The sequence below is a fragment of the Desmodus rotundus genome, chromosome 4 (genome assembly GCF_022682495.2).
Source record: "Desmodus rotundus isolate HL8 chromosome 4, HLdesRot8A.1, whole genome shotgun sequence".
NCBI lineage: Eukaryota > Metazoa > Chordata > Mammalia > Chiroptera > Phyllostomidae > Desmodus > Desmodus rotundus.
In genome coordinates, this window is record NC_071390.1 from 25,716,877 (window position 1) to 25,737,021 (window position 20,145).

The following is a 20,145-nucleotide window of genomic DNA, read 5'->3' on the forward strand; positions in this document are numbered from 1 at the left end:
TATCCCAAGTTAAGTAAAAAAAATCAGGAATTAGCTGTATGAAATTAATATCCTTCCATAAGCTGCATTACCCTTAACATACAAATGACCTATCTACCCAGTCACCATTTTCACTACATTTACATTCTCTTCACTTTTTAAAACACATATACTTTGGTAACTTTACATACATTTTAGTTTTTATACTTTGTAACTTTTATACAGGTAGCATACATCACAAAAAGCTATATCAAACGTGTTTTTAATTTGAAAAAAATCCCACCTTAACAGCAAAATTTTGAGACACAAAGGTTGGCAAACTATTTGGTAAGCTAAATTTGGCCCACTGCCTATTTAAAAAGTTATTAAAACACAGGCAGTCATTAATGTGTTATGTCTGCTTCTGCATTATGACAGTTAAGTAGTATGACAGGGTAAATGATCTACAAGCCTAAGTTATTTACTCTGACCCTTTACTGAAAAACCTCACCAACCCCTTAATAAGACCAAAATTTCTCATGAAAAAACTAAAACAATCTAACAATAGCCAGAAGGGAGGGGGGAAGGGACAGTGGGGAGAAGGGTTTTCAGGAACTACTATAAAGGACACATGGACAAAACCAAGGGGGAGGGTGGAAGCAGGGGAGGGAGGTGGGTTTGGCTGGGGTGGGGTAGAGGGGTGGGGAGAGAACACAGACAACTATAATTGAACAACAGTGAAATTTTTTTAAAAAGAAAGAAAAAAACCTATTATACTTAAATCTGTTACTGAATGCTTAGAAAGATAAAATAAACTCTTTAAAAACTAAGCTAATTTTTAAGTTAATGCCAAATAGTGAGGCCCACTTCAATGGAGATGGGCAAATAGGGAAAACATAAAACAAATTCCTGACTCAGAAGTTAAGATTGCAAAAATACAACTTAGTCTTCCAATTTATAGTAAGCACCTCAAACTAGCGAATATCACATTTTGTAAAGGCGCTTTCAGCTCAGTTTCAACAGAGAGAAAAGAGGATAGATTTTGTTTTCTGCTCTGGCAATTAAGCAGCTCCAAACAGGTTTGTCTCCTTCATAATAACCTAACGAAGTCATAAAAAGCTACTTACTAGAGTATCTGGCCATGAGGTGTTTTTAAATGCTTTTCAAAACTTTAAGGCAAAAAGTATGTATCTCAACATACTGGTACGGCTGTTCTGAAGTGTATTTTTAATTGTATTGGGGTGACAGCAGTTCACAAAACCAAACAATGTTCAAGCGTACACCTCATCTGCACACTGCATTGTGCGCCCTTGACCCAAAGCAGTCCCCCATTTAACCTCCCCTGCTTTCCCTCTGGCTAACACCACACTGTTATGTCTATGTGTTTTATCTGTATGTTACTGGGTGTTTTTGCTTAAATCCCTTCATCATCTTTCATCCAGCCCTCTCAAACCTCCTCCCCTCTGACAGCTGTCTGTTCCATGTAACCATGCTTGTGTTTCTATTTTTCAGTTTTTTTGTTCATTAGATTCCACATATAAGTGAGATCATATGGTATTTGAAATGTATTTTATAGTGTTGCCAGCAGATAGTTCTTTCTGTTCTTTATTTACAGAAGGCAATGCATCACAATAGGTCTCCATAACAACAGAGCACTTCAATTTTATTGCTGTTAGGGTACTGAAGGGCATAAGCCTCTCTAGTGGTTTCCTTACAGCACAATAAAATGGGGTATTTGTTACACTTCTCAAACAAAATTTCAAAATTTCACCTGTGATTTGGGGGAGGGGGTAATCCCACACTTTATTTGCATAGTTCACTAGAACAAAAAATCTTTAAAATCTAAGTATTCCCCAATAGAATAAAATTCCCATTTGATTTTAGCACAGCAGAAAAATTGTGTAAACACAAACTTAAATTTAATTGAAAATGTTCATTACAGAAATTAACAATGCTTACCATTCTTTAAACACCATGTACATTATTAATATATACTGTAAATTTCCAATCACCTCCATTCTTAGGCTCAATTTAAGAAACACAATTTTAACAGATTTCATACAAAAAATACTTCACTAAGAAAGTAGACAAACTGCACAAAAACAGTACATGTATAATGTGCATAGCAAGATTAGCTTGAAGCATCTATGTATGGCTTTCTTTAAAATAAAACTATTTGGAGAATGGGCCCATTTGGGACCTACTGTTACAGTTGATATATGTAAACTGTTTCACATCTTTTAGGCACTTGCTAACAATAGTGTTCAATCCCTGAAAAATGAATTTATCCCCCCCCAAAATTCTACATCTGAAATAAAAACCAAGAAAATAATATGGGTAAAGTCTTAGATATTCCTTTTAAATTAAACAACCAGTTTTATTAGTGCATGCACAGAACTAAATTGAAAAAAAAATAAAATTTATGTCAAAAACTTTCTGTGCAAAATTTACACAATGAAAGGTACAAAAATATGTACAGGTTTAAATTCTTTGTTATATACAGAAAAGAAGCCCTGAAGTTTTCACTCAATCAATGAAAACGTCGTAATACTTATAGTAACAATGTAACAAAAAACTATATAGCATATAATTTTCCAATAGAACTCCATTATTCAATGATCAAAAAAAAAAAAAAAACAAAACCTTGATCCAAACTTACAAGGTGAAAAGTTTAAGCTGATGATTCTGCCTTTGTCATGAAAACATCCATTTCAAAACTTCCTCTGTTGGGCGCATCCCTTAGGAATCTGTCCTGAAGTTTTATGTGCCACTGCTGAGTCCACTACTAACGATTACTTTCAACTTCCAACAATCAGTACATAATCTGCTTTGGGTCATGTCATACCAAAAACTTGCTAACAAAACTGGTCTGTCCCAATGTGGAGATGTTCACACGCTAATAGTAATTAAACACACACAAAAGTAGGATTCACTTTGCTAATCTTGCTTCAAAATATTTCTGTAGAATTTTTAGTTTTCAGGAAAAGCCATTCCCTTGGGAGTGTTTCTATGTTCCACTTTTTAAAGGAATGGCAACCAAGAAAAAAAATGGCAATTTAGTTTATGGGGGACAATTTAAATCAAACAAGCATAGTTCTATGCAAGGGAATCACTGGAAAACATAACCAGATTCAGAAGTGTTCCAACTTCTTTAATTGGACTTCATCCTAGACCGAGAGAGTTTAATTCTTCCAAGGCTGCCCATCTCCTGCAATGCTTGCCCTAGCCATTTAGAAAATCACCTTGGAAAGGTGTTACAATCTCTGACAAGGGACACCACCTTATGAGAAAAAAAAATTGTCAAAAACTTTTTGAGCATTATGAGTTTTAACTGTAGTGAGTGAAATATACTCTCAAAGGAACTATACCCTTCACAAGAACTATATTTAGCAGATGTAGAGTAAGTTCTTTACCCAAGCTCTCTTAGTATATCCTCACAAATGATGTGAAACTCATTCAGTTCCATGGTGAAAGAGCTCTCCATCTTCAGAGGAACTATACTTATCAGATTCATAAGGCTGGTGAAAGAAGAGAAGGAATGGATGGGGCTGTCAGCCGGTAAGTCACTGAAGAACTAAATTGGGAAAACTTTTATCAATTTACTTTAGCCCTAACTTCCACAGAACACATTTTTAAAAAATCAAATCAAGGTACATCTGTGTTGTGATGAGTTCTTTCAAAATTTATGTGTGCATTAACAGCATTTTCCAACATCACACATAAAACTTTTTCTCTTCTATAGATAGCCAAAGGTTAAATGTTTAATTTCTATTGAAGTAGAAAATGTCTGTATTAAGGTAATTAAATCCACTGTTTCCTTTAATTTTACCTTTCTTTTCCTTGGTAATTACAGTAAATTATTCTAACATATTCCAATCACGAGTAGCTTCCATTAAATGTCTCTGCCCATGACCAGCCCAAGCATCCTGATTGTCAAATACTCTACCACAAAACCAACAGTTAAATTTTGCCTTCAGAACATTTTCGGAGGTAGTTTTCACAATCTGATAATTGTTTTTGCTTGTCTTTTTGAGTGTTAATTTTAGCACAAATCTTTCTTTCACAGAACTAACAGGTTTAAATGTTTTGTGCCTCTTGGAAAAATCACCGTAAGCTGTTTTAGAAGGGATATAACAAACTGGTTTCAGTAAAGCATTGATAGTTCTTTTTGACAATGAAACCTTAAGTACACGTCCATTAAATTTTGAAATCGTTTTCATCACGTTTACTACTTCTGGTGCATCTGCATCTGGATGATTCAACACTACAACTGGTTGATTTCTCCTGGGACATGTCACGAGCTGCTTGGAGCTAAAGGGAAAAAGTCGCAAAGTTCTGACTGAATCTTTTGAAAGTCTAGGTCTGCAAAATCCAAATGATTTGTGGACATCTTCAGGTTTAACCTTTTCTTTACACTTTCTATGTAATGTTGCCTTTTTTCTTGGACGTTCTAGGTAACTATCCCTGCACTTTCGTTTACAGTTTCTGCTTCTAGATACACTTGCAGTTTCAGAATCTCTACTTCTTACATGAGTTTTTATTCTTGAGATATTTTTTTTGGAAGTCTTTTTTCTATTAAAATTTCTCTCAATTGTACAATTTGTTTTACACCTCAGTACCCTGGCTTCTGAACCATCAGTGATATGTAGTGGTTCCTCAGAAGATTCTGGGCATGTTGCAGTAGAAGTTATCACAATTTCATTTGCTGGCATCATATCATCTACTAAGAAGGGTAAGGCATCTCTACATGATTCTGGCTCTTTCTGCCCTCCTCCTGCAGTCTGATTAGATGACACATTGTCTTTCTGCAATGAGGATGCAGAGTTGCTTACTGACAGATTATTAGCAGCAGTCACATTTAAAACAGGGTTAAAAATTTTCAGCAATATTTTTTGTGGTGTTCCTTCAGGTTTCTTTGGCTGTATATTTTGATAGTAAGTACTATTTTGGACTAATTTAGGCTTAAGCAGCTCAGTTTTATTTGGCATCACACACTTTAAAAAAACAGTTTGTTTGCCATCAGGCAAGAGGGTAAAAAGAGGTGGTTTTGGAAAAATCTCGTTCTGTTGTTTTACTGAATTCGAGATATTCGACTTAGCGCCCCGATGCTCAGATACTATATTAAAAGTAGGAACAGCTTTCACTGAAGAACTTGATGGTGTTTTAATAATGTAAGGGCCTTTTAATGGCAAAGTATTTTCTGAGCTACTTTTCATGCTCAAACAACTGCCAATGCTGGAACAAAGTGCAGGTGTCAGACAATTATTGTTTGGTTCTACCTTTAAAAAAGGTGTTCTGCAAGGCTCTTTTGTTGTAGTTCCACAAGCTTGAGAACTCTCACTCTTGACAGCGTTAACACCGTCAAATTTCCCATTATTAAACGTTAAAATCATCCCAGGTTTCTTGTTTAAAAGAAGAGAAGTAGGTACTCCTTGATTATTAACCTGTGGTTTTCCGGAAACAACATGTAATCCAGGCTTGTTAGCAATGTGCAATGGTACAAAAAAGCCTTTTGGAGTCTGGACGAATACAGCTTTTTTTGGTTCTGAATTTACAAGTGGACTCTGCATATATAAAGAACCTAAATTTTGTGTAGTGGCTCGTAGTTTGTCTTTTACAAGCTGCTGTGTTATTATTGCATCTGACTGAGTTTTAAGTAATGTGCCAATACCTGATATTCTAGGTGTCTTCTCTGAATCTTTCACATCTTGTGACACTGACAGCATTTGTGTTTCTTTTCCACTACATTTTAAATTCAGATCATTTGTAGGCACATTAATACCCATACTACCAGACAGAATCGGGAAGATGCCTTGTACTCTGAAGTCTTTTGAAGATTCAATAATTTTGCCTTCTCCCTCATCTTTCTGAAAGGACTGGTCACAGTGATGTGACAGGCCTTTATCTGGAGTGTTACTAGAGTCTTGTTTTACATCAGATTTTGTTTTTAATATATCTTGAAGTAACTGGTTTACTTCAGGTGGCAAGAATTCTGATGCCTGTTTGCTCTGCAGAGAGAACACAGATGTGATCCTAGGCATCAAAGGTGACTCAACATTGGAAATGTCATCCCATTTAGATTTTTCAGTCATGCTCTCTAAATTCTGATTTTCATTAATGTATAGGTTCTGGCCATCAATACTTTGTCCTTTTTCTAAAACACACTGTTCTTCTGTATCAACTTGAGCTTTTAAAGTTTCATCTTTAGTATTTAAAAGGCTAATAGATGCTAACATGCTTTCGGGGTTTGAGCTCTCCTTTCTCACCAGTGATAAGACTGATGCACTTATTGGTTGTTGAACAACTGTCTTACTTGATGAAGGTTCTCTCTGAGGGCTTTCACATGTTGCTGTTCCTGAAGACCTCCGGCGTTTATTAGAATTATTCACTTTTGAGTAATTATGAAAAGGTAATGATCCTTGGTTGGAAGATTCAACAGGTGATTCAGAGTTGACATAATTAATGCAGTAGTTATGCATATCTCCACTATTGTATGCATTTGGTTTGGTAGCAGAGTTGATTTTATCTGGACTTTTAATGGCAGTACCTGATACCTCAGGGTAACTATGAGTAATATGACTTCCTAGTAAGTCAACATTATCTCTTGTTTCAACTTTTGTGGTGAAATTCACTGATGATGTAATTAATTCTGATGATGTTGAAAAAGAAGATACACTTTTTTCATCATCCACAGTTTGAAGTGTATTATTTGTCTGAGATAGCAAAGCTATTTCTTTTTCTGAAGTTACCTTCCCTGCAAGTATAGGAGGCGAACATGAAAATGTAGTTGCTTTCATGTAAACTGTGTCACTTAAGTCAGTTGTTCCTCTTGTTAAAAATCCAGTGGTGTCCAAAGTCTGTAGCTTCAAATTAGCAGTACTGTCCTTGGCAGCATCTGACTGTGAGCCTGATGAATATAAATTCTGTTTATTGGTAGGCAACAATTTTATTACAATATGTTGTTTTCCATCCACCATCTTGAAACCCATAAACTTAGCACTATAGTTAGCTGGAACTGTTATTCTATTGTTTTTCACCATCAACACTGTAGGTCCTTGTACAGCAGTCTTCAAGAAACCTGAAGTAGAATTTGACAGCTCTTCAGCTTTATTACGCTGTCCAGCGGACAGAAGAGTTGGCTTTTCTGACTCAGACTCAGCAGGTTTATCATTGCTTTCATAGTGCAGGTGTTCATCCTTTTCATTTAAATGTTCTTGAATAAGATGGCTCCGGTCGTCAGATTCAGCTTGTGTTTTGTTCACTTTTTTAAGTACTTCAGTGTTTTTTTCTAGAATTTGGTCACTTCCACTGTGGATTTTCTTACGTTTCCAGAATGTCTTCCTTGATGCACCTATTTTGTATCTTTTCAGTATTAGCTTAAGACCTACTGAAGTCTTTGCCATCTTTTTTTCATATTTGTCTTTTTCTAGTTTTTCTTTTGCATATAAATGTTCTTTGTGTAACGTTAGAACATGTCTTACAAGGTGCTCTCTCCTTGTGGCACCATAGTTACAATATTGACAAGTGAAGGGAAATTTAACAGAATGAACATGAAGGTGCTTCTGAATCTCTCCTCTAGTAAAATATATATGATGGTATTTATCACTTTTATAATGGATTTCATTGTGTCTATGAATGTGCTGAACAAATGTGCCAACATCCAGGGTGGAAAATTTGCACTTTTCACACTGAAAACTACCATTTACACAATGTGTGGATACAAAATGTTTTGTCAAGTCTAATAAAGTATATACATTCTCATTGTTACAAATGTCACATTTTACTAAAGTGCTTCTATGGGTTCGTCGGTGTTGTTTAAATGCCTGGAAATCATTTGCTGAAAAACTGCACATTTCACACGGATATGAAGGTAATTCACCATGATGCCACATTTGAAAGTGTTTCTGCAAATCATTTGGGCTATATCGAGTGCTATCTCGGCATTTTAAACAGCTGAAACTGAGTATTTTTGCAGACATTTTTATACCCTCTTCTTCAACTTTCTCAGACTTATGGAACAACATACGCTCCCCTACACAGTTTACAGCCTTTATACTGATAGATTTCCTTGCAGTCTGTGGTTTATGCTGAAATAATTTTCTGTATTTGTCAACTTCATGTTTCAATAGAACTTCATTTGGAATATTTATCTTCGGCAAATCAATTTTCACATTTTTCAGTTTATAATGAAAATCACTTTCTGAAATTTTTGGTTCAATTACTGATCTGATAGCATCAACTACATCACTTGTCGTATCATAATCTTTTCTTATAGTAGCTTGTTTTTCATCAAAAAATAACTGTTTCTGTTCAGATGGCATGATTTAACCAAAAAAATCCCAATTTCTTTTTTTCTGAAAACTCTTGAAATTACTGGAAATTTAAACAGGAAACAATACTGTGCTGAAACATCTTCAAAATACCAGGATTTTTCCCACATTAACTCACCTAAAACCAAACAAAGAATTGACATTTTTATCACAAAAGTATCAATAAATTTCATATATTTAAGTTTATTTTGACAGAAGATAGCAATGCTGCTCAAATACATAAATAAAAGATGTAATAAAGGACCTGTTAATTATTTTAAGAACAGCTTACCAAGAAGCAAAAGTGTGAAGTAGAAATAACTCTAACATGGAAGTCAGAGAATACAAGCTTTACTTCCAGCTTTGCTCTGTGGCACTGGACAAGCTTCAACTTCTCTGCACCTCAGGTTCCTCATCTAAAGAAAACCACAAGTGGAAAGGCACTTTTAAACTCTAAGATTTTTGTATTAAGTTGATGCTATAGTTTTTAAACAGGATTTTTAAAATCTTAAAAAGAGAGCCCTAAAACCTTACGTTCCAATTACACACTTGTACCCTTAAGTTTCTCACTTGTTTATTAAACTGAGTTTATAGCAATTACCCCGGAAAATTTCAACAACCTTCTCTCCATATTTCCTACTTCTTTAGTGTATCAGGGACAACTTATATATAAAATGAAAGTTTCATTCATCTAACAACAACAAAATGGCATTATCTGCTCCCAAGTTATCATTACTAACATGTGAAAAAAAAGGAACAAAACAGAAATTAAAAGAAACAGCACATTCCCTTGAGGTACTCCTAATATCTACCTACTATCTTTCTGGTTCCCTACCATTTTGGCAATTTGGCTTTTTGTTCCTAGAACTCAGACAGATGGCATCAAGAAAAGCCCTTGGCAGATTAGAATGTACCCATTACTATTTGCCTCCATTAATTCAAACACTTATTGATTTATGTTATTCTAGACAAGTGTCAATCTGTATCTTAGGTTCTTCATCTATAAAATGAAAAACATTAGTACTTCCCCTACCTATTTTCATAAAATTGTTGTGAAGATTAAATAAGAAATTATATGTAAAAGTATCGGGTAAAGTGCTAAATAAATTGCAGCTACCATCAGTATTGAATGTAATTACCATGGATGAGGAACTATGATTCAAATTTCAGAGGAATAAAAAACAGTAAAGTAATAAATTATGACACTATATTGCTGAGTTTGGAACCTGAGTACTAAAGGTTCAGTAGTAAAATATCAAACCATGTATTAGAAAATTACATTTTCTTACTTTAATGGTCTTAAATATATATATGAATAACAGATAAAATTAGATAAGCTAATAAAAATAAAGTGAAAAATCACATGAAGCTTCATCTATAATGTCCACTCAAAGGTCTCAGGTTCGAATTTCAGTTAATCTAAATAAATAGAAACTTCACTGTTTTAGAAATCCTTTATTTGAGGAATATAATTAGAAATCACATTAGTTTTATATTAAAAGGCCCTTTTAATATTACTAAAGCGTAACAATTTTGGGATGGATCTAAAAACACATTCTTCTCATATATATATATGTGTGTGTGTATGTGTATATATATACACACATATATATGCTAACCTGATAGAAATTCATTAGAGAGGTAGCAGCTTACAGAATCTTTTAAAAAGATTTTATTTATTTATTTTTAGAGAGAGGGGAAGGGAGAGAGAATGAGAGGGAGAGAAACATCAATGTGTGCCTGCATCTTGCGTGGGCCCTACTGGGGACCTGGGCCACAATCCAGGCATGTGCCCTAACTGGGAATCGAACCAGTGACCGTTTGGTTCACAGGTCGGCACTCAATCCACTGAGCTACACCAGCCAGGGCAGTTTACATATTTTTTTTACATACTATACCTAATATGGTAAAATATTAAATTTTTACTGTAATTTTTTTACTATATTACTTAAAGCTAAATGTAAAAGCTTTTTCTTCAAGAGTAAGAATAGTAATAAATGGTTAGAAAAAAATTCAATGATCTTTGGTGGTTATTCATACCAACTGAAAAGATTCCCTAAAGATGATCACATTTTCAACAATGACAAGTTTCATAATTATGTACAGAGTTTTCACACCAGAATCTGAGGGTGGGGGGTCAAACATATGAAACTTTTTAAGTACACTTAGAAGTGGTTCTTCTCCATTTGTTGGTCATTCTGGATTATCCATACGCAAGCTTTTCCGTTATTACATACAATTAAGAGGATTCTATATCATGAGTTTCACTGCAAAAGGCAAATTGGTTTTGCAGTGATATTTCATATGTCCAAAAATATATGTATAATGCTAAAAAAGAACAAATTTTAGTATTTCTAAATACCATTAATTCCATTTCAAAATATCTATGCAACTTAAAAAATTTTCTTGTACAAAACACATATCTCAAAGTCTAACAAAAATATGATTTTAAATAACTCAATCAACTATCACTAATAAATACCTACAATGAATATGAAGCATTTTGATGGGTGTCATGGAGAGATTCAAAAACTTGGTCCTTATCCATTTGAGGCTTACAACCTAAGAGGTGGAGGCAGGACATATACTTTAAAACATTTCTTATTCAGAGGTGACCATCCAAGAACCTCACCCTTTCAGTACACAAAGAACAGAAAATAATTAAGTAGAATATGTGACAGCCAAATGAGATGCCATAAAGTTTACACATTAAAGTGCATGCCCTTGCCCTGGCTGGTTTGGCTTGCCTGGAGTGTCATCCTGTAACCGAAAGGTTGCAGGTTTGATTCCTGGTCAGTGCACTAAGCTAGGGCAGGTTCAACCCCTGGTCCAGGTGCACATGGGAGGCAACTGATCGATGCCTTTCTCTCCCATTGATGTTTCTCTCTCCCTTCCTCTCTAAAAACAATGAATAAATGTCCTTGTGTAAGGATAAAAAATAGATAAAAGTGCATACCCTTTCCTCACAGGCAAAACAAACCTGAAAGAAAGGGACTGACTTATTAATAAGTCCACTCAACTTTTACTTAAGTTTGATAACTGCTAATTAACGTTGAATGTCACATTTTTCTATAGTTAATGAATGGCATATACAACACAGTATTAGGGGAATCTGTGCATTTTAGGAAGTTCTGGGTTTGTTATATACCCCAAATTTTAAATTTGGAGTATCTATTTTGTCTTCGATTTTGTTCAACCTGTAGTATATATGGAAGCAATCAAAGATGATACTCTGGTAGCAAATTATGTTAGGATTGCCACGTACAGGGACAAAATGTATTGCCATATTTGGAACACTTCAGAGAAATTTCAGGAGAAATTTATTGTAATTTCAAGCTTGCAACCTATTAGCTAATGTTCTTTTCACTATAGTCTCATCTCTACTCCACCAATAAGGATTACTGATTTTAAATCTTCTATTTAAACCACTGCCTTCTAAATATGTATTATTTCTTCACAAGACTTGACCAATATCTCATCAAGCCTTGAAGTAATATAATTTGTATAAAGTACAACTGGCCCTTTAATATAACCTAAAGAGTTTCATGCACCAAGATGGAACTTAAGCAATTTGACTTCCTTTCTTTCCCAATTGCTCACTGAAGCACAAACCAAAAAAATCATAAGAAAATCCTACAAAATGGCTAGAAACTAGAAAACATTCCCTATACATACTACAAGGCATTGGTAAGAAATGGTCCAGAGAAAGAAGAGTGAAAATAAATGCTGACCAACTTTCAAGCACCACTTGTAAGAGGAGGCCTACTAGGGGACATTCATTCAACCAATTTTGATGAGTATCTATTAATGTTATGCCCTTAGTAAGGAAATGAATTAACATAATTCTGTCTACTCCCTCCCCTAAACATACCTTGGTAGAGAAAGCAAGGGCTTGAGAGGAAGATTTTACAGAGTCCCCTGGGGTAACAGAAGTCTCCAGCTGAGGTATGGGGAGGAGAAGATGAATCCAGAGCTTTGATCTGGGTCCAGAAGCCAATCAGAGTTGGGGGTTGCTAGCACCTGCTATCAGGAGAGAAGAGAAAATTATTTTTGAACAAAGACTTATCTTCCTAAATCCCTAGCTAACTCCTGCTTAAGATTTCTGTCCTTTTTCCACAGAAGTAAATAATTATTTCGAAGTTGTTAGAAAATTATTACAAGTTTCCTCTGCCCTCCATTTAACTTAAAAAAAAAAAAAAAGGAAAGAAAGAAACAAACAGTATCCTCTAAGAATTCATCTCAATTACCAATGCCTACAAAGCAAAAAAAGGTAAGTAGGCAGAAACATCACTGGATGTAGTGTCTCAAAAAAGGGCAAATAACTTGAACACTTAACAAAACCTATCTTCTATTCTCCCATCTACCAGTGGAAAATAGTAACTACAATGAAAGTTACTGTAGGAAAAAGCAGAAAATGTTTTAAAAAATCAACAAGTAATTGGAAATCTCATTTAAAAGAAAAAGAAAAAAAGACTACACTGCCATGAAAGAGAGAACAAAGTAGATGGGGGAGAAATGTGATTTTGGGGAAAAAAAGAGAAAAATTACATTGAGTTTTGTTTTTTTTTTAAAGACCTGAATTTTCAAAATCAAAGGCTCTCCAAATACCTGGCAACATTATCAGTGGGGAGAGAATATAAAATTCATTATCTATAACTTATCCTAGTAACATATTCTGGTTTAAAAGGTAAAAAAGAAATATTTTAAAAAATAAGGTGGAAATAAACAGTTACCTAAAAAGATATTCAAATTTTCATCCACAATGTCAACTTTAATCAGACAGCAATATTAATCAGACATTTTACAGACAATTCTATATACTAGAAATAATGAAGTAACACTTATATAGAGTTCTGAGAGAAAAGAATTAACCCTTTACCCAGGTAAACTCTCATATGTAAGGGAAAGATACAATTTTAGATGTGCAAAGATTCAGAGAATATACTACATATTACTCCTTATGAAAAAAAGTTTTAAGTAAATACTTCAGTAAAATCAAATTTCAATCAGAAAGAAAGAACTAAAAACAATGAGAAGAATTATCTGTCAACAACCTACAAAACAGAAATAAATGTAAATATTTTCTTAATACAGTTAAGAAACCAGAAAACACTGGAGAAGGAGAACATTTGCCACATGATTATTAAAAGAAGCCCTTAAAGAAAAATTAACACTGGAAAACAGAAGAGATGACAATAGCAACAAAATTATAGATACTGGAAAGCAAATAAGTAGCATAGAACTCTGCAGACCCAAGAAAACAGTCCCAGGCAAACAGTGGGTACAACTAATAGCTAACCCATTTTACACTTTTTAATCTTCAAAAGGATTTGGAACTGGCAGCACCACATAACTCTAAAATGGAAGAGGAGGAGGGAGCTAAAATAAAGAGAAATGTGGAGAAAGCTGCTTGAGTTCTGGTTAGATGCTAAGATTCTTCCCTATTCAATGCCAGGTAACTGCTATTCCCCCACCACAGTAGAAGTCTGGAAGTCTATTCTCTGCAGAGAGTAAAAGAGAGTATCTAAAATAAGGAGTACCAGGCACAGTTGAGACAGTAGGAACCTAAAGGTAATAATCAGAGCTGTTCATTACAGCCCTGTTTACAAAATTCACAAAATTAAAAATAAATATCCACCAAAAAATAAATTACGTTATTTTCACTCAATGGAATATTACTCAATTTTTACAATATATTATAAACACACATTTATTAATAGAAAGATATCCAAGATGCAGTGAGTGAAAAACCAGAAAACAAACAATAGCTATATCAGGCTTTAATGTATCAGGCTACAACTATCAATGTAAATACAGAAGAGATGGATAAGTAAACAGTCACATGGGCCCACACAAACCCACAGTTAAAAGTCAAGCATGCACACGTAAAAATGTTTAGTGATTACTGGTTATCCTCAGGTCAGTACTTCTTAAAATGTTGTCCTTGGATCTCTGTGGCCTGCACAATGGCATACTGTTATTTCCTTATCATAGCATAAGCAAACAGATTACATTTGGATGTAACAAGAATGATAATCTTGTTGCCTCTAGACCACACTATTATGAAACTTTATCAAAAACACCATGAAACCATGAAAATTCTGAAATTCTCAAACAAAGCAAGTGACTTCCGTGTAAAAACCGAGTTTTTCCTAAACAAACTTAAAGCAGTAAACTTGAGCTAAAACAAAATTGATGAATGTTTTGATTGTTTTTCTTTACTAAGGGTAGAAAAGCAATCAAAATAAAACAGATTACTCAGTACTGTTCTCCTCACATAAAAACACAAGTATCCAACCACACCACTGTATAAAAGTTTATTACAAAGTTAGTGGCAAACATAATACGCAGAGAATGAAGAATTATGCTATTAGATGTTGCTCATGCTTTATAAATTCATGCTATAAGTGATATGCTTATTTAACAATTAATTTGTGAGCCATGATGTTACACAAAAGGTAAGGGAACTGGCACCACCAGAATAGCAGCTATATATGGAGTGTTTTACTCAAATAAAAAGTTACATGTATTTTATAGAGAAAATAAATGATAATAATATGCCTCATGATTTTGGTACATTGTTAAAAGAATAAAGTAAAATCTATTTTTTCTATATACTGCACAAATAGCAAGTATAATGTTGAACTATTTTTGCATTAATTAAGCACATCATTGCTTAATAAAGTTCTAGTTTTGATCAGACAAAATTTTACTTAGAATTTTCCTTTCTCAAGGCTTGCTGTAACAGTTTTTCTATTTCCTCTGCTCTATAAAGTTCACTAAACATGAGAACTGTGCGCACCTTAAAACAGCATACACTATACTGACTTTCCAGTTCCAGTCACGATGATGGCATATAGGTAACTACATCAAAACTACAACTAAAACATAGAACCACCATCACTCAGAACCATCAGAAATTGAGCTGAATGGAAGTCTAAAACTAAGGAATGAAAGAAACCACATCGATCCACACCGGTAAGTGGGGCAGAGAGGCAGAACGGGCTGGTCCCACATCCATGTGTGGTGAATAAAAATTTAGGAGGGATATCTTGGGTGTGAGAAGTTCCAGCCTCATACCAGGCCCCTCAGCCCAGGGTTTCAGTGCCAGGAAGATAAATTCTCATAACTTCTGACTGCAAAAACCAGTGGGGATTGAGTTGGTAGAAGAAACTTCTGGAGTCCAAGCAGTTCCCCTTAAAGAATCCACACACAGACTTACTCAAATTTACTCCCTCTGAGCTCTAGCACCAGGGCAGCAGCTTGAAAAAAACCAGTGGCATACAAGGAGAAACTGAAGTGTCTGGCATCAACACAGGAGCTGGGGGACAGCTTTCTGCCAGACAGAAAGGTGGGCAGAGGCAACTGTACCTTTTCTGAACCCTCCCCACACAGAGCCACAGAGCCAGCAGGTGGGGGCAATGTCTGAGACTCCATCAACCTAGCAAACACTGTTTTCCCTGCCCTGGAGATACCCTGAACCCTGTCATACCTGACTTACAGGTCCACCCAAACTGTTAAACCATGACTTTTCCATATGAATGGCTGGTCTGGCTAATGCTTCACAAGTTCTCAAATCCTACCAAACAAGCAACAGCCAGCCTCAGTAAGCCTCCAGTTTCTGTACCTCTTGCTAAGTGGCCCAAGGCCAGGCACTAGGAACAGCCAACCTTGATTCAGTCTGGCTTTACCTAGGAATCTCCAAGCCAGCACGAGTAGCAGCCATCTCAGATTGCTTTACATCTCATGACGGGTGACCCCAGGCAGAATACAGGTAGAGGCTAACCTTGGCCAGCACCACCAGGAAACCCCAGAGCCTGCATGCCCAGTGGAGAGGTACAGATCAAGTGGGAGCACTATGACCCTGTTCCTACACAGCCGATCTTCCATGGAGGGGGAAGGATGGTAATCAGTGGTCACAGCCAGTGCTTGCCACTGATTGGCTGGGGTAAATCCTCCACTGACCTGCTAACAGCAATCAAGGCTCAACTACAAGAAGAGGATGTACTCAGCCCACACGAGGGATACACCTTGAGTAACCAGCTTGGGTGATAGGAGAGGCTATGCCACTGAACCCTACAGGGCACCTACTACATTAGGCCACACTACCAACACAAGGAGCCATAGCAGCTCTATCTAATACATAGAAATAAACACAGGGAGGTTGTCAAAATAAGCAGACAAAGAAACATGGCCCAAATGATGGATCAAAACTCCAGAAAAAGAACTAAACAAAATGGAGAAGAAATCAGATGTAGAGTTCAAAACACTGGTTATACGGATGCTCAAGGAACATAGTGAGGACCTCAACAACATAAAAAAGATCCAGTCAGAAATGATGGATACACTACTTGAAATAAAGAACAATTCAGGGAAACAACAGTAGAGTAGATGAAACCAAGAATCAAATCAATGATTTGGAACATAAGAAAGGAAAATCAATCAATCGGAACAAGAAAAAAGAATCCAAAGAATGAGGATAGTGTAAGGAATCTCTGGCACAACTTGAAGCATTCCAACACTCTCATCATAGGGGTGTCAGAAGGAGAAAAGGAAGAGCAAGAAATTGAAAACCTATTTAAAAAATAATGAAAGAAAACTTCCCTAATTTGGTGAAGGAAATAGACTTGCAAGTCCAGGAAGCACAGAGTGTCCCAAATGAGATGGATGCAAAGAGACCCACTCCAAGACACATCATAATTAAAACGCCAAAGGTTAGTCTACAGCCATACCACCCTGAAAACACCCAATCTCATCTGATCTCGGAAGCTAAGCAGGGTCAGGCCTGGTTAGTACGAAGATGGGAGAACGTCTGGAAATACTGGGTACTGTAGGATTTTAGTGTATAGCCATACTACCCTGAACACACCTGATCTCATCTAAAATGCCAAACATTAAAGATAAAGAGAGAATCTTAAAATCAGCAAAAGAAGTTAGTTACCTACAGGGGAGTTCCAATAAGATTGTCAGCTGATTTCTCAAAAGAAACCTTACAGGCAAGAAGGGACTGGAAAGAATTATTTGAAGTCATGAAAGGCAAGGACCTACATCCAAGATTACTCTATCCAGTAAAGCTATCATTTAGAATGGAAGGGCAGATAAAAAGCTTCTCAAACAAGAGAAAACTAAAGGAGTTTATCATCACCAAACCACTATTACATGAAATGTTAAAGGGATTTATTTAAGGAAAAAAAGATCAAAACTATGAACAATAAAACTGCAATACATACATATCTATCAACAATTGAATCAAAAAAAACAAACTAAGCAAACAAGAACAGACATAATCATGGATATGGAGAGTGTTTTGATGTTTGCCAGAAAGGACAGGGTGTGGGGGATTGGGTGAAGAGGTAAGGGGTTTAAAAAGTACAAATAGGCAGGTACAGAATAGCCATGGGGATGTAAAGTACAGTCTAGGAAATGTAGTAGCCAAAGAACTTATACCATGGTCTATGGACATGAACAATGGAGTAGGGATTGCTTGAGGGAGTGGGAAGTGCTGGGTGGAGGGGGACAAAGGGGAAAAAATTGGGACAACTGTAATACCATAATCAATAAAATATAATTTTGAAAAACTGCATATATTACACCAACAAAACCATATGGGCCTGGTATTTTTGTGGATTTTAGGCCTCACAATTTTGCAAGTGGTTTCTGAGCTCTTTGAATTTGCCTGAGTCACTTTTGGCAATTTATATTTTCCTTGAAAATAATCGATTTCCTTCACATTTTCTAAGACTCTCCCATAGTCACTTTTTACATTCCATCCTACAAATAAAAGCACCACATATAGATGTATATATCAGTATGACTTAAATGTCCATGAATAGGAAAATGATTAAATTACAGAACAGCCACATGAAAACATTATAAAGAGGTGTATATATTGAATTGACTTATAAAGATTTATTGTGAATTTTTTGGCTTTCTAAAAAAGGAACTTGCCAATTAAGGCAAGTAATAGAGTTCTTAAATTAGGAGGCAAGATCCTCATTTTTATATCAGGAGGAAAGGTCCTATATGTTGATACAAACAAAGACAAATCTATAGAGGATTTCCTCCATACTATTGAAAACAGGGTAAGTTTTTTAAAGGAATGACACCATGGTATAGCAAAAATAAATAAATAAATAAACAATAGGGAAAGAATCATCAGCTATTCTAGGTACCCTGACCAAAACCAAGAGGGTAATGTCACTAAAACAAGTCTTTACTGAGGCCTGCCTGTATATTCCTTCCCCTAAATTCTAGAAAATCCTGTATCCTTAAAATGGTCCCCCCTTTTCAGCTTATACTATCTTAAACTAGCTAAAGCTAGTTCTATTACTTTATAAGCAAAGGCTCTTAATTAAGACATTAGGTTGATAGATGAATGTTGACTCTTATAAAGTAGATGATCATTTAAAGAATAGTGGGATTTAAACATTCAAGAAAGGAGCAAATGCTATCTAGACCAAAAAACAGAATAAAGAAACAATGGGAGGAAATCATTTTTCTCTTATTCCACTGGAGGATCTAGATCAAAGAGATAATGTATAACAACGATTTAAGTGAGAACAGAGTATAGAGAACAAGTCTGAAATTGAAATAAAAGATAACCAGGAACAACTGTTACTTCTCAGGCAGAGAGAAGTTATAAAATCACTATTTTAGAAACACTAGAATGGTACTAAAAGGCAAGGAAGATACGGTAGATAATGAGCAAAAAACTTAAAGAGGACTAAGCGACAATCCAAATAAAAAGTGAGGATCCAGAGAACAGGCAGTGTTAGCATGGGTCAGGAACTGTACAGTAGGTACCAAGAAATTTTAAAAAGACAATTCCCAAAGTAAAATGTCAAGGCTAAGAAAGACTTGAAAAAGTAAATTAAAGAGTGCCCTTCCTAGAGTTTTGTTTGCTTTCTACAACAGATTAAAAAGCAAAGATGTTCCATAGTCTTTAGTTTTAGTGAAACAGTATGAAAACAAATGTATGTGCTACTCACTACATTCTAGTTGCTTAAATATTAAACAAAGAACTAAAAACCTCTAATTTTAGCTTATCCCTATTTGTGACTCAGCATGTAGCTCTGTAACTGACCTAGTCACAACACACAGATAAGAAAACTAATATAATTAGTCATTATTTTTATAACTATTACATTCCTTGAGTCATAAAATTTTTCTGCAGGTAACTGAATGAAAAATGGTCATACAAATATATAAATGTACATAGAACAAAAGCAGCATGCAGCCAGAAGACCTTACTGAAAAATATGAGGTTCTGCCTAAAAGAAATCTAAAACACGCAAAAAACCCCTAAAACTCTTATTTTCAAAGCAGAACCTATTTTAGTGCCCTCAAGAAAACTATTATGTTTTCATGACGTGGAACAAAGATTTGGGGTGTTTTTTCTTTTTGTAGCTGTTCTACGTTTTTTTAAAGGTAACCTTAGAGAATAATGCCTATCATATTTTAAACAAATAAAATAGATTTTGTAGAATTTATGTATACAATGAAAGCCAGCTCCCTTCAAATCATTGTGGCCTAATTAGCAACTTAAATACAGCAGAAGAAAGGAAGGGCTAATTATGCGAATGTAACTAAGTTCAGATCTACAAATGTTGCAAATGCTAGTGTACATGTGAGACACATAACATTCAGGTAGGTGGGCAACACTGGTATACAATTATGAAAGTTCAATTATGAATGAGTATTAATTATGAAAGAAAATTTAAAATTAAAATACAAAAACTGTTCCTGGTTCAGGTGAATCCTATTTCTTATTATTCTGAAACTTTGCTCAATATGTATATATTGAGCAATATGTATATATGCATGTGTGGGTGTGTGTAAAGTGCTCAATATATAAGATGCTTTCTGCTCCCCTCTCAAC

At 35.2% G+C, this 20,145-nt stretch overlaps 1 protein-coding gene and 1 pseudogene across 12 annotated transcripts in view; one reads left to right on the forward strand and one right to left on the reverse strand.

The window, feature by feature from the left end:
- Positions 1-1,855: 1,855 nt before the first annotated feature.
- Positions 1,856-20,145, reverse strand: part of ZNF518A (zinc finger protein 518A) — a 40,800-nt gene continuing 22,510 nt past the window's right edge. For 7 of the 12 annotated variants that reach the window (XM_045197500.2, XM_045197499.2, XM_053922128.1 and 4 more), the window contains 3 exons: positions 12,139-12,290; positions 8,560-8,683; positions 1,856-8,406 (listed from right to left, as the gene is read on the reverse strand). In XM_045197500.2, the coding sequence (XP_045053435.2) occupies positions 3,816-8,279 (4,464 nt within the window). In that variant the 5' untranslated portion in view covers positions 8,280-8,406; positions 8,560-8,683; positions 12,139-12,290 and the 3' untranslated portion in view covers positions 1,856-3,815. Of the gene's footprint in view, positions 8,407-8,559; positions 8,684-10,753; positions 10,830-12,138; positions 12,291-20,145 lie in introns of all 12 variants that reach the window. The other 5 variants (XM_045197503.2, XM_045197498.3, XM_045197501.2 and 2 more) reach the window with 2 other exon arrangements.
- Positions 16,986-17,104, forward strand: LOC112307114 (5S ribosomal RNA; annotated as a pseudogene).